The 14,712-nt window shown below is 49.7% G+C and overlaps 1 protein-coding gene across 4 annotated transcripts; it reads right to left on the bottom strand.

The window, feature by feature from the left end:
* Positions 1 to 6,679: 6,679 nt before the first annotated feature.
* Positions 6,680 to 12,359, bottom strand: SLC25A51 (solute carrier family 25 member 51). Of its 4 annotated transcripts, XR_015184052.1 has the most exons (3): positions 12,273 to 12,359; positions 8,354 to 9,362; positions 6,680 to 7,598 (listed from the first exon to the last, which is right to left on the bottom strand). XR_015184052.1 is itself a non-coding variant. In XM_086479508.1 (2 exons), the coding sequence occupies exons 1-2, from the start codon at positions 12,294 to 12,296 to the stop codon at positions 8,448 to 8,450; spliced, it is 939 nt and encodes a 312-aa protein (XP_086335634.1). In that variant the 5' UTR covers positions 12,297 to 12,359; the 3' UTR covers positions 6,680 to 8,447. The 4 variants fall into 4 exon arrangements, 3 of the variants coding, with proteins under 3 accessions (XP_086335634.1, XP_086335636.1, XP_086335635.1); XM_086479508.1 differs by having other exon boundaries at positions 6,680 to 9,362; XM_086479510.1 differs by lacking the exon at positions 12,273 to 12,359 and adding an exon at positions 11,998 to 12,017 and having other exon boundaries at positions 6,680 to 9,362.
* Positions 12,360 to 14,712: the final 2,353 nt, after the last annotated feature.

The raw sequence follows: 14,712 nt of genomic DNA on the forward strand, positions 1-14,712 counted from the left end.
AATTGAGCAGGAGCAGACTGGGGCAGGGAAGCAGGACCTGAATGGGTGAAGACCCTCCCTGTAACTGCTGCAGATGAACTGTTTGGATGTTTCGTACGACAGGGGTGTCCTTGGTCAGTCTCCCTTGGCCGGCTTTGACTCCTCAGGCTCCAGGGTTTCTGTGGTAGGGAGCTTTCCACATCGGTAACATAAACCTTCATCCCATGCTTGAAACTTGACATGGCAGAATTTTCTGCTGATATTAAGGCTGTTTCTCACGTGAGTGTTCTTCCGTGAGAGGAATTTGTCTGGGATGTGTCCGTAGTATCACCAGATAAGCCTTTCCTCACATGTACTGTCAGTTTGGGAACGGATTAAAAGCATGCCTGTCTACAGTAAGATCTATTTGGATTTAACTGGGCTTATCGCAAATTGTAATGTTCACCACTAAATCACGTATTGAGTATGAATGCGTTTTACCCCTCAAGTTAATATAGCCAACCTTGTAAACGCAGAGTTATTTCAGTCTCGTATGTCAGTATCGGTTTATAATATTCTCATCACTTAGATGTTCCAACTTTTTTTTTTAAAGTATTTCGTTAAGGTTTTGCTGACTAATCACACACTGAATTCAGCAGGAAACTTGACATGAAAAGTCATACTTTGGTGTTCAGATTCACTCTCTCCAGCTTAACAGAGTGTGCTTTTAATAAGATGACTCTCATAAAGAATTTTGCAAAATATGTTTGGGGGAAGAAGAAGACGTCCATGAAGATGAGAGAGCTGGAAATGCATAAGTCTGACGATCCTCTTGCAGTTTTGAATTTGTGTAGGTAGCATACTCTGGGTGTTGTTGGAGAAGAAGTCATTGAAACTTGAGGCTCCACTGCATTATGAGAAAAAAATCTTAAATTTTCTCTTTCAGAGAAGAGAAATTTTAGTAGTACAGAGCCTTCAGTGTTGGGTATTGGGTAATCTGAGGACTAGTTAATTCCCCTGTATGGGGTTTTCATCATCTCTAGCAACTGGCTGCTAAAGGACTACATTCAAGTAATCAAGTATGCGCAGCTGACAGACTTCCTGCTGTTTGGTAAAAGCCCTAGTGGGGTTTTAACAACTGTTTGGTGATGGTGTCAGTAGAATGTCATCCCAGCTGCAGGAGGAACAATAACTTTAAGTAAATATACTCAGTTACCTTAAAATGCAAATAAATGCCCATAGTCTTCTCAGATAGCAACTGACAGGTTGAAACGTTCCATTGCTTGTCTTGTGAGCAGTTCCATTGTTGCTGAAGACATTGCCTTGAACTCGAAAGTAGGCTGATGGAACTGTAAACAAAGAGAGATGCCCCATTTTCTAAAACAGCAACTCCAAACTTTGAGCACCTTTGCCTTTTGAATGCTTTTGGCACTGTGTGCAAGGAACACAATTCACAAACAGGTATTTTTTTCACTTGAAGTTAATTGGCTGGGCCATGAAAAATGTGGCCTCATGGCTGAATGAATAAAATATGCAAAGGTATCTGAGACCAATTAGAAATACATCGCTTCACTGGGCACCCAGTGCGTGTGTAACGGCCCATGAACCTGAACCTACCTCTGGGGCAGCTTGGGTCTGTTGGTTTGCTAGAAGCAGTTCAGGGGGACTTCCCTTGTCTGTGGCTTAAAGCAATGGAAGTGAAGCCTGCAGAAAACTTGAGGGCACTTGTGGAATACAAGATTTTTATGCAAAGGAGGAGCTAAGCTACAAGGAGTTCTTAATTGACCAAGCTGTTTGGGAAAAACAAGAAATGGAACAAGCAGGATAAAAAAACCCAACAGTAGCAACTTGTGGCAAAACTGGATACTGTGTTCTTGACACGAGCCTGGTGGAAGTGCCAAGTTCATGTTCGTGACTTGCTTTGAAACAGAATGCAGTGTACAGTATGAACACTTGCATTTCTCTATGCTCCCCTCTATTAAAAGTTGTGGCCTGTTGGTAATAAGGAAGCAGGTTCTCCCCCTGTTCCCACACCGGACTGTGATGGCTTTTTCCCAAAGCACTTGCTCTCCCTGCTTCTAGGCTGCTGTTTTCTCATAGTAATGTTTTAGGAAACACGGTGAAAGGGACTGCAGGTGGTATTTCAAGGTAATCTTACTGTTCTCACAGGCTTGTGCTGTTTGTTCTGGAGGTGAAGAAGCACCTGTGAAAACAAAGCAGTTCTTGGGCCTCTTTGTTGCTTTTCTTGGCTGGCTTTGGTTTTTCCTATCAGAAATTCCTTGAACTGGTAGATTGCTTGTGACTTCAATTCTATGCCTGTTAATATGCACTGAGTGTTACTTTTTTAATTCTACCTCATGACACGCTGTTTTTCACAAGAGTGTTGTGCTGAAGCGTTGGGCACTAACCTTTCTGTATAAGAAACGGTCGCTCCAAAGTGGCGGCAGGCCATCACGGCCGGACGCTCCCTGCAGTGCACAGCACCGAGAGCGGTGCGGGGGGCCAGCCCTGCCTGGCTCTGGAAGCCAGGGCCACAGAACAGGAGGGTAGGACTGATGCTAAAGCTGACCTGGTTAAGGGGATTGGTGATAATGTTGGTGCTTTTGTAGCGTGCCCAGCAGATGCAAATTAAAATGGATTCTGTCCATGTGTGCTGTAGAAATGTTACTTAGTTCTTCTGATTACATTTATAGTAAGTTTGAGTTAGAATAAGAAGATAATCTGAAATTCTGGTCATTTGATTACTCCTTTTCAACAATACTTGGAGATTTTCAATGAAAGTTAATCTGTTTTACCTATGAAGTTCATGTAACGCTTCCTGAAACACTGTTCCGTAGTTAATAACTGGTATGCCTTGCAGTTGCATCTTGGCAGAAGGAGTAATTTTCAGTTGTCTTTCTGAATAATATTACCTTGCCTTACTGAATCAATGGTTTGTGGTGAGCTCTGCATTATTTCTAGACAGTCAAAAGAAAGATTTATCTTACTGTTATGTTTCAAAAGGTGAATTATTAACCCAACAGAACTATATAAAACTGTCTGAAACAAAGATAAGAAAATGTTTCAAAGGGTAGATGAAAGACTGCACTAACAGCCAAGTATGGCAGGGGCTTATACCAGAGGTGTCTCTAAAGGGGTTTACTTTCGACCTCTCAAGTGTTACATCACTTGATGAATTTCACAGTATTTCCACTGAAGACAGAGCTCTCCGTTTGATGGTACAGCATGCCGTCTGTTTTTCAAATGCACGGTTTCACGTTCATTCACTTCTGCAGGAGAATTCCTCCATTCACAGCATGGCTGGTCAGCAGCAGCAGATAAACTGTGTCTCTCTAGAAATGTCGGTGTATAGCAGCGCCTACAGGAACGAGCTAGTGCTTCAGGCTGGTGATCCTTCTGTAATGTCCAGTGACTGTGTTCTGGGAGTAAATGCATTTCCTGAGTATTCCATTGGAGGTCGGTCTCTAAATCACTGCAGTGCAGTTAGACATTTAACTGTTGATGGGGCCACTCAGTGACATCCGTGTGTATGTGCTTTCTCCATAGGAGGGGCATATGGGGGTGTTGCAGCACCTATACAGCCACGGGGCATCAGTCCACTTGTCAAAGATGAGTAGTTCAGGGAAAAATGCAACCTCCAAACAGAACACTTGGGTATAGGGAGAAAGCACAGTGGCAGAGACAGACACACACACGTTTGTTTGCACTCTTGGAGTCTTGGTAAGGACAGTTCGATGGCCTACTGCCAGGATTAGAATGTAAACACCAGGTTTTGGGGGGTGGGTTGGTTGATTTTGAGGGAGTTTTTTGTTTGTGGGTGTTGTGGTTTGTTGTTTTGTTTTGTTTTTTTTTTTTTTTTTTTTAATTTGGGTAACACTGATGTGGGGAAGGTCCCAGTACCATAAAACGTGGGCCTGTTGCTCCATGAAACGTGAACTCTTAGAAAAAAGAAATACACTTGCCAAATGAAAGCTTTTAAAAAATGTAGTTTACAAGATTGTAAAAAGTTGGAGTAAAAGGAAAAAAAGTCAACAGCCCATAATATTTTTGTCCTGCAGGAAAAAGAAGCTTCTCATTTCCTGATCTTAGTCAAAGGTGCGTTTTCTTAAGCACTAAGTATCTTCAGTTAAGTATAAGGTTTTTAATACAAGAACAAAATGTGCATGTAGAATATTTTGAAATACTTGAGATTTCATAGTAAAAATTGTAGCCTTTTACTACACTAGAGGAAGTATCAGAACTGCTCTGAAAATAATGTACTTACAGCCGTACAGTAACTTACTATTTGTGGACAGTTTCTCTTGCTTGCATAATAAATTAAAGATTTAATAATTTGAGGAATTAAAATCTATTTTCATGTATTTATCTTACACTGAGCTGTGTTCTGTAATGCTCACTGGTTCTGGCCTGCTCCCCACAAGTCAGAGGAAAAAACCAGTGCACAGAGCAAAACCACCTCTGTGCGTGGGCCTCTTTCCCTTCATGGGTTTCTTCGCTGCTGCTGCCCTTGCCGTTTGTGAGAAGAAACAGCTCACTTGTGAAGCCTGGAAAGCAGGATGTGTGTTGGGGCTAGTATGACCATTACGAACAAAGTGTAATTAACCACTTCACCACCTGAGACAGCACCTGCGGGATAGAGAGCTCCTTTGTTCAAACAGGAAACCCTTGAAGGCAGCACTGGTGATCTTGTAAAATTTTGCTGAAGGAGTCTTACAGAGGCAAGCAGGCAGCTGTCTGCCCACAGGGAACGGCCAGGGACTGAAAACTGTCCTGCTCTGCCAGGGGCAGCTGCGTCTGCGGGTCGTGGGTTGCCTGTGCCAAGGGTGGCGCTGCCCTCTGACACCGACACTGGTGAGGGTCTGGGCTCCAGCGAAGCCACTCGCCATTAGGCACAGTGAAAACAGCGGCTGCACAAAGCCGGAGTTCTGCCTCGGCGTCACCGGGGGCGTCGGATGAGTGTCGTGAAGGGCCGGTGGGGCACTGCACGCTCGGGGTGCATTGGGCACGTCGCTTGGGTACCTGCTGTGGCAGCTCCTGTACCTGCGGCCTTGACACGCGCAGGGGCAATGTGATGTCTGGGTTTAAATTAGAAGATGGGTTCAAGTTTGGGGCAGGGGAATACAAGCCAAGCAGCTAAGGACATGAGCACACTTCATTGCCCTGGCTTTGCCTTAAAGGCAGCAATACTAAGCTGGCAGTGGTAACCGGTCTGTACCCTGCCAAAAATTATACATATGCTATATCCCGTTTACCTACCCTCATGCTGCAAAAATGCTCTCTGGGCTTGTCGGCGCTTGTGACTTTCTCTGGCCCCCTCATGACACATTGCATAATAAACGAGGGGAAACCTGTTTGTTTAGTTGTTAGAGACTAATCTGATAGCATTGGTGTCCATGAGAAAAGCCTAACTAGGCCATTGGAGCCTGACAGACGCATGATGTTTGTGTCTCATGGCTGTTGCTGCAGCCTCCTGCCTTTGCATTTCAGAACTGCTGAGCTGTTGCCTTCCTACCTGTTTACTTTTCCACACAAAAGCCTGTTTCCCCCACCCCCACCACACCGCCCCAACTGCAAACAGCTAACGGGTAATCAAACAAATTTGATTACCTGATCAGCCTCAAATAGGTATACAGGGGCTTTGGTATAGAAACACACCTCAAAAACAGAGAGCAGGATTTCGCAGTCTGCCCTCCTTTGCTCTAAGTGGTCATTACCCAAAGCCTAGCTCTATTAGCCATTCTCTGGGCAGTATGTCAGTGGAACTGCCCTTCCCTTCTTCAGCTGGCAATGATTGTTGTAGTCCACCAAGAAAAGCAGCCGAGGCACCAGCCATCATTTTTAAAATTCTGCTTTAGAGGCTGGTCAAACCTCCCTACGAGCCCCAGATGGATGTTTTTAGAGACAGCCACAGCCGCAGCCTGGCCCCTCGAGCCTGTCAGCAACGCAGTGACAACCACAGTGGGCAACCATGGACTGAGCCACCCGCCGGCAAAGGGTGCAAACCAGCCAGGGAAGGTAACTGAGGCCGAGGTCACCCCTTTCCAATGCGCTTTCTCCTCACGCTACCTACAGCAGCCCTGCCCTGCACACAAGCCAACCCCCACACGCTGCTAGCCAGCACTTGGTTTGAAGATCTACTCCTCCCCATCCTTGCCCAGTATCACTCGTATTCTTAAACAGTACTGAGTAGGTAAGGAGTTGAGGCAGCCTGGTTACAGCCCGTTTGCTGAGACTGGATGCAATCTCGGAACTCACCTGAACAGAGTCATTTTCATGCTAGTTGAAGGATCACAGCTCCTCCTGTGCTCTCTTCCCAGACTGGCAGCACATCCCGTTCGGTAAACGGTGTATTCCACCTCACAGTCACTCACGTGCCAAAACTCACCGGACCCCTCTCTTCCCTGATGATGAGTATCTGTCCTCTTACACAGAAAGCACCTGTAACTGGTTAAACACACTCCGCCTTTGTGTTGTGAAGCTGCCAGTGGTTACAGACCAAAGCCCAGACGATCCTGGAGCACAGCTCTGTTGTGACAGACCCTCCGCACTCCACCTCACCGTGCCACCTGAGCAGAGACAGCAACAGGCCGGAGTGGCACTTTTTTCCTTCTGCTACAGCAATGCCCATCACCAGTTAGTGGCAGACTTATGTTAACCCCTCACACTCCACGCTTCAGATCTTCCAACATTCGAGAAGTATATATGCTCTTCCACAAAGAAACAGGATGCAAATTTTTTTTATTCCATCAAGGAGTGATTACAAAAAACAGTACACTGGTAAAAACCAGATTCTGCCAGTAACAAACATTCAGTAAACATTTTATTTAAACGCAGATAATCACAAGGTTTGGATACAAGAATGCTCACTTGTGCCCAGCCATTTCTGACGGTGAAGCTAGGGACTACATTATGATTATAACACACTGATTAGAATTGATACTTGAGGGCAGTTGAGCAAACAGAAAACTCGAATTGAAAAACGTAATAGCCACTCCAAAACTTACGAAAAGACCAATTCAGACCAGTTTCTGAAAGCTTTCTGGCCCCCCGTCATCCAAAATATTTTGTTTTATATATATAGTTTCATAAAATGGAGTCCCCCAGGAGATTCAAATGCTTTTTATTAAGACCCTCACCTGGTTTATGGTTATGCTCCCTCCTCTGTCCCTTTCTCTAAGGCCTGAAGTCTTACACCTCTCAAGTCCCAAGTCTGTAAGACACACAGCACGCACTTCTGCAAGTCTTTTTTCAATACTCACCTACAGAAGCCCTTAAACATGTCTCCAAACGCTGTATCTCTCCTACCTAGCTGCTTCTCAGCTCGTCTTTGGCTGTCATCTCTGCTACACTCACAGACTTCCACTGAAGTGGGTAATACCCAGAAACCTCATCCTGTCAGCGCGGCCATACAATTCAGAACTGTTAAGAGCACACACCACGTAGGCAGAACTCCAAGTTTCAGGCAAAAATACCTTGTTGTGATTCATTATTCCACAGCCCAAATGAAACAGAAGTCATTTGCAAAAGACAATATCCCCCAGTACAGAAGAGCTGTGTTTGTGAACGACGTTCACAGCTGCAGGAGGCAGAACTATTTCATAAGCGTTACAGAAAGGGCCATCTTCTCTCTGGCCCCACAGCTGTCAGCAACAGAAAAAGCAGCAATGCAGAAAAAAAAAAAAAACAAAAAAAAACTCAAAAAGCAGAACGAACTCCACGTTTGCAAGTAGATTTTTTAACAAGGAAGGACACTTTAAAGCTTTAGTAAATTTGCTGTTTCGTTCCTTCCCCTTTTCCCTTTTCACATGAAGGCACACACATACATACACACACACACGGATCCCACTTTTGAAGAGGAGCAGCTTACGCTGAAGCTAAACATTCAGTGACCACTCTGACGCTGCTGAACGGAACGTTCATCTTAAAGCCAAGCATCAAAACGGCTGGCAGAAGAGTCTGTGCAGGCTTAGTTTAAGCCTGAAGTGCTAAACCCCAGTCATCCTCATCTGGACCTCCCCTTCTAGCTTTAAACAACAAAGAGTACTTGGGACCCTAAAACGTTTGAAAATGCAGTTCTTAAATCAAGATTGTGAAGTTTGCCAGGCAAGCGGATCAATTTTCATCAGCCCCTCCTTGATTTTCACGTTCTACAATGTGGAGCACATTCCGTCACGGAGCATTAAGGAATTTTGGGAGTGATACAGAATCAGCTGCTGGACTAATATAAGTCTTTTTTTTTCTTTTCTTTTTTTAAGCCTTGTATTTGTCTGCTAGCTTCATTATAGGTAAACTCACCTGCCAGCAAATAAATACTTTAAAAAGTTCATCTTAATTGCACCGAGGTTAAGATGCATCACCATTCACTCCATAAATATCGAAGGCCAAGACTAGTTACCTTTCACAGTACACAGGCACTGTTCCCTGGGATTCAGTGACATCATATGTGCCAACACCCAAATGAACAGAAGAGCTGCTGGAAGATCGTGTTTTCACAACAGCTTTAGCAAGAATTCGTAGGTGGCATTGATTATGCCCCAGGACAGGACAGAACGATGGTAATTCAGATGGGCTCCTCTGAAAAGGTGGATCAGTTTTCTGTCACGTTCCAGCCAGATCTTTACGAAAACTTTCGGGAAGGACTGAAATTCACCACCAATTTGAGCTTGCATGCGAGTTTTCACAACATTCACTGGGAAAAACAAGAATCCCAGCATGGCACCCAGCAGCCCTCCACAGATAAAGTCGTTGATCAAGTGAGTGCTGTAAGAGGTTGCTTCAGGCAGACACTGTTTGATAGGTCCCCGCAGGCCAAAGAAGAGTGCGTTACTGGGTCCATTTCGGAGCAGAATAGGCACCAATCCCCGGTAATACTCTCTCATCCCATAGACTCTCAGTACCTTGAAAGCCTGGTAAGTGTTTGTAAATTTATCGTGGTGTTTGTAGTCCTGAAGCAAAGTCTGAACTCGCTCAAAAGGTGTGAGAACAGCTTCCGTGGTCCCCGCGAGCACTGCTGCCATGCTGCGAGTGAGGAGTTCAGGGGCACTCGTGTGGCTATGGAGCAGGGAGGAGAAATCTTCGTACAAGCCAAACATTAGGGCCAGCGTTGTCGTCTTCTGCATTAAGGGAGGAAGGATGCCACGGTAGAGGTTTCGGATTCCGTCCTTCTGCAGCTGTTGTACTGCATCCTTTGTTTTCAAACCATACAACTGCTGTCGAAAAAGGACCTTCTGGATGGGAAAAGTGACTGCTATATTCGTGAAGGCTGCGCAGTAGCCACAGAGATAATGTTTGCCAGAGGTAGCCGTTGTGTCATTGCTTAGATATTCCTTCGCATTCGCTGGGGCAGAACCTTCCGAATCCATCATCCTGTTTTTCTGACTGTAGTCTATCTCAGTTCGCCTTCCCTGCATCAAGAAAGAAAAGAACGAGCATGAGCAGAGCTGGAGGCGACCCTGCAGCTTTTTTCACGCTAGTGGATCATTCGAACAGCGCCCAGCACCTTACATAAAATTTGAAGGAGAAAAGCAACAAATGCCAGCTCTGACAGATGTCGCACTGTTTTCTACTCACGTCTCAGAGACCCAAAAACGCGGCAGTTTTCCCTTTCTGTACACTTTCAAATTAAAATAAAAATAAATTGGGACGGAAATTGAGATACGAACCCCTCAAGCGCTACGTTACAGCTGCGAGAGGAAGTTTGTGCCTTAGATTACCCCACTTGCTGCGCCAAGGAATTCACACAGCGAAAGGCCTACTCTCACACTAGTAGCCATCACCAGGATGGTGGTTGTAGGGACAGAAGAGTCTGAGAAAGAAAGAAATAAAAAATAAATAAAATACATACAGTAGCACTACAAATCCTGATCATTCCACCCTGCCTTTCCCTGTGGAAGGAAACAACAGGTAATTTGTTGTGGTTTAACCTGGCCAGCAACTCAGCACCACTAAGTCACTCGCTCACTCCTCCCCACCCTGGTAGGATGGGGGAGAATCAGAAGGGTAAAAGTGAGAAAGAAACTCATGGTCTGAGATAAAAACAGTTTCACAATTAAAAAAGAAAATAAAAAAAATTTGTAAGGGGTAAAAAAAAAAACAACAGAGAGAGGAAAACAAAACCCAAGAAAGACAAGCGATGCAAATGAAAACCACTGCTCACCACCAACGAGCTGATGCCCAGCCCATCCCCCAGCAGCAGCCCCCTGCCAACCCCCCCAGTTTTACTGCGGAGCACCACGCCACAGGGTGTGGGACCTCCCTGGGGTCAGCTGGGGTTGGCTGTCCCAGCTGTGCCCCCCGCCAGCTCCTTGTGCACCCCCACCCTGCTACTGGCGGGGCAGGGCGAGGGGCAGAACAGCCCCTGTCCCCGGGCAAGCGCTGCTGCTCAGTGGTGCCCAACACACCCAGCGCTGTTTTCGGCACAAACCCAAAACAATGTCCCCGTACAAGCTACTAAGAAGAAAATTAACTCTATCCCAGCCAAAACTAGTACATGACTGTAACCACAGGCTTAAATTAAACTGCAAACCCACTTCTTACACAGTTTTGGAAATGTCTGAAAGCTCCAGTTAATTAACCTGCAGCCTCATCTGCACAGAAAGAGAAGAACTTGAACCCAGACTTGATTTGCATGTTTGCTGAGAAGTTGAAGACCTTGAGCTTGGCCAGATGAGGTCCTGAAGGACACGTAAACAGAGACAGGTCTATCAAACACAGCAGGGAACTACTGCAGTATCATCACCAGGCAACGCTTGCTCATCATTTAAAACGGGATGACTTATTCAACACTTACAAAGAGCTGTTTCTGCTGCCGATCCGAATCCTAACTTCCATTACAGCACAGCTCCAATTAGTCAGTAACAATCACGTGAGGCTGGTGGTGGTTTGCGAACTTCAGATTTGCAGGATTCCCATGATTTCAAAGTGGTATTTGGGGCTGATACCCCGGCTTGGCACGATAAACTGCTTTTCAAGGTGCAGCCATTACAGGCTGTTCTGCAAAGTACAGGCCAGATTGCTCAAAGCAACCCGATGGGTTATTTTGACCAAGTACATAATTTATTTTTTTTAAAAAAGAACTTACATGCCTGGGTTGGCTTCTCCCCTACAGTTATACGCTATTTAATCCTTTAAGGTCTGGCAAATGAAAATGCCACCTAACTAATTTACAGTGATGAAGCCCTTCTGTCAACGTGAGAAGCAACATCAGCGACAGGGATCCGTATTAGGTGGCTTATACACCACTGCATACCTGCACCAATTCGGGGTGTTACTTGGATTACGGTGGCTCTACTTGCATACACTAAAGAAGGCACACCTACAGACACACCAGGCTCAGCCAGAGGAGAGGGGGCCGCAACAATTCCACTAACGCAGTGTGGAAGTATCACCAGAGACAACACCGACAGAGAGATTACTCAAAAGGCCTTTACAACCAGCCATTTAGATGGGTGACAGCTGCCTGCGGCCAAAACATATTTTTCCCTCAACAGAAACTCCTAATAAAAAAAAAATCAATTAAAAAAAAAAAAGTGATGCTTAGTTTCAGAAGCCACACGCTCCCTCTGGCGTTACTGCTAGATGTGTCCAGTGGGGAATCGCTCCAGCGATCCTCACGTAGGGAAGCAGTCATGCTTTTAAGTGGGAGCGTGCAGGAGCCAGGCACAGCCAGCCCCCCCCCGAAGTGCTTATGACAGAACCCTTGCTCTCAGACAGAATTTGTAAGGCCTGTGCCTTCAGTACAACAGCACAGCAGCCACTTTGTTAGAATTTAACATAAAAGACAGTCCTCAGAAAGGAGTAAAGGTTTTGGATCCTTGGCATTGCCTATCTGTACAAACCCCTGACGCTGCTGCAACATCCCGTTCTTACGCAGCAGTTCCCCTCCATCCCACTTCAGAGCGCTCCCAGCAAGGGGTCACACACGACCCTTTTGGGTACCGTGCTCCCTGACCCAAGGTCTGCAGGTCAGGTGCGTGCCACGGTCACTGCCTCGTGCTGCGCACATCTAGCGCTTCGAAAGAAGGATCTCAACCTTGTTACCTGCCTAAACGACCACGGCCTTCAAAATGCTGGCACGTGACCCGCTACGTCTGAAAAACACGAGGCAAGGAACGAAGAGAAGGGCACTTGCTGTACAGTATCATGTTGTGTCCCTGCACTTGTAACACCGGTGAGGGATCGCAGTGTTTCCCGTCATCCCGACCGCTGAGGAATGAACCCGCTCCCCAGGAACTCCTCCCGGCCCCGCGGCAGTTGAGGATCACCCCGGGAACTGAGCGCTCGCTCGATCCGTCAGTCACGGCGACACCACGAACCTGTGCTCTTCCGCCACCGGCCATGGGAAACAGCGACCCCGAAACACCGGCCGAACGCTGAAGACGCAGCGAAGGCGGAGGCTGACGGGTTCCTCCGCCAGCCCGACGCCCGACTCACCGCCTTCCCGGCGCGGCGCCGCCGAGGAGATCTCAGAGCTGCCGCTGCCGCGGGCGGGGCGGCGGGGCGGCGCGGCGGCGGGGACGCTGGGCAGCGATCGCGGCCCCTCCAGGACGCGGCACCGGGCGACCTGAAAGCGAAGAGCCGAGGGCGAGTCAGGAGCGCGGCGGCGGCGCCGCCAAGAGGCAGGGCCGCGGCCGCGCCGGGAGGGTCGAACAGCCGCCCGGGCCGGGCCCGAGCGCGGCCCGGCGGCCCTGAGGCGGTCCCCGCGGGCCGGGCCGGCGCTCAAGGTCAGGCCGGCGGCGCGGCGGGGCGCGGGGCGGCGGCTGCGGCCCGCTCCGGGGGAACCGCGCTCGCCCGCCCGCCCCGCGCCAGCGCGCCTGCGCGGCTGCCGCACCGGGCCGGGCCGGGCCGGGCCGGACCCCGCGGGCGGAGCGGGGGGCGCGGGCAGCGGCCCCGCCCCGGGACGCACCTGTTGCCATGGCAGCGGTGGCGGCGGCGGTGGAGCGGGAGGGGACGGGGGCCTCCGCCGGCGGCCCGGCCCCGCGGCCTCCGCTCCGCGCGCGCCGGCGTGTGACGCAGCCGCGACACGTGACGCAAAGGGTTTGACGCCGGCGGAGGGCGAAGCGAGGCAGCGCGTCCTCCCCCGTCACGTGACCCAGGGGAAGGGCGGTGGCCGTGCCGTCCCTTCACCGCTTCAGCCAATCAGGCAGCGGCGCGGGGCATGCGCCCCAGAGCCCCGCCCCTCCGGCGTGCCGCGGCGGTCCGGCCCGGGGCGCGGCGGGGCGGGGGTGAGCGAGCGCCCGGGCGGGCGGGGCCGGGCCTCTGCGGGCCCGTGGGGCGGGCTCTGCCGCGGGGCTGGGCCGCCGCCTCCCTCCCTCCCTCCCTTCCTCCTTCCCTCCCGCCGCCGTCGCCGCCGCTGCTGCCCGGTGCCCCGGCGTCCGCATCGGGAGAAGCTGCGGCCTCTTGTTTGCGTCCGTGCCCCGCCGGGCGGGGCAGGGCAGTGCAGGGCGCCGGGCATCAACCCCGCCCGGCAGGGCGGAGGGCGGCGGGGGCTCTGCTGCCCTGTGGGCAGGGGTCTCCCCGCCGCGCTGCGGGAGTTCTGGCGCTCCCGGGGAGAGAGGCAGGGAGAAGCGGCAGCGGGTGGTCGGCGGGGGGCTCGGCAGAGCCTCGACGCCGGTGTCGTCTTCTTTCTCCAGCTGCCAGCGCCGACCCGGTTCGTGCTGACCCCCCGGCCCTATTTGTAGGGAGGCGAGAAGCTGCGTTAGGACCAGGTACAGCGTTTCGGAGGGTGGCCCCGAGAGAGAAGGTCCTCGGGAGAGCCCCGGCCTCACCCCTCGCTGCCGGGGCGGCTCCGAGGCCTGGGGGGCTTGGGGTCCCGTCCCCGGAGGGGTGAGGCCTACTTGGTGCCCCTGGAGAAGGGTGGCATCCTTTGCTCTTGGCTGGGCTTGGTGTCGGTGTCGCGTCTCGCCAGGGAGGTGCTGGGAGGTACAAACTGCTGATGAGGTCTGGCTTTATTTTTTTTTGTTGTGGGGTTTGATTAATTTTAGTAACTTTGGTAGTAAATAGCAACAGCTCATTTTTGTTTTAGTATATATATCGCTACCATGAAGTGTCATGGTAAGGCTTAATATAGTTTAACCCATAACAACAAGCCTGCAAGAGGAACAGCAAAGAGAAAATGCCGAGCTGCTTGCCTCCCTGAAAGGGCAAGACCAAGTCTTCCCCCGAAAGTTCTGCTCAAAACTCTCCCTCTTCCAGTGTCGGTGCCTGATTTCCATGGTATTGTGATGCCCAAGCTGGGGATGCCATGCCAGGGGAGAAGCTCGGAGCTGCCGAGCCCTGCAGACCAGGGACACAGCACCACTGTCATGAGCACACTGCGTGGAGGGCTGCTGCGGGAGTGTGGCAGCGAATCTGCGTTTCCTGCACCAAAGCTCCAGTGGGCAGTTCCCCACTGGGTACCCAGGTGTTGTGTAGGACCCTATGACAAACATGAAACTTAATCTCAAGGCAAATCTGTGCTTTCTTGAGCAGATACCCTCGTTGATAGTTGCAGGATAGCTGGAAGTCAAGGTGTCTGCAAGGAAAAGTAAAATTCCCTGCATTTGGTCAAAAACTACTGTTTAAAGCACCAAGCACTTGCCTGCCTTGGCGGTGTGCATCCCTGAGAGAAGGGAGCCTGGTTCCTGGTTGCTTTTAACAGCATCATATGAGAGATGAACTCTGGCATTAGAGGGTAACCACAGTGCCTTTGGCTGTGGTGGTGTAGGCAGGGGCAAGGCCACAGGGTTGGGAGGAGTTCCTGGGGAGCGGGTTCAT

The sequence above is a fragment of the Leptosomus discolor genome, chromosome Z (assembly GCF_034619465.1).
Source record: "Leptosomus discolor isolate bLepDis1 chromosome Z, bLepDis1.hap2, whole genome shotgun sequence".
Lineage (NCBI taxonomy): Eukaryota > Metazoa > Chordata > Aves > Leptosomiformes > Leptosomidae > Leptosomus > Leptosomus discolor.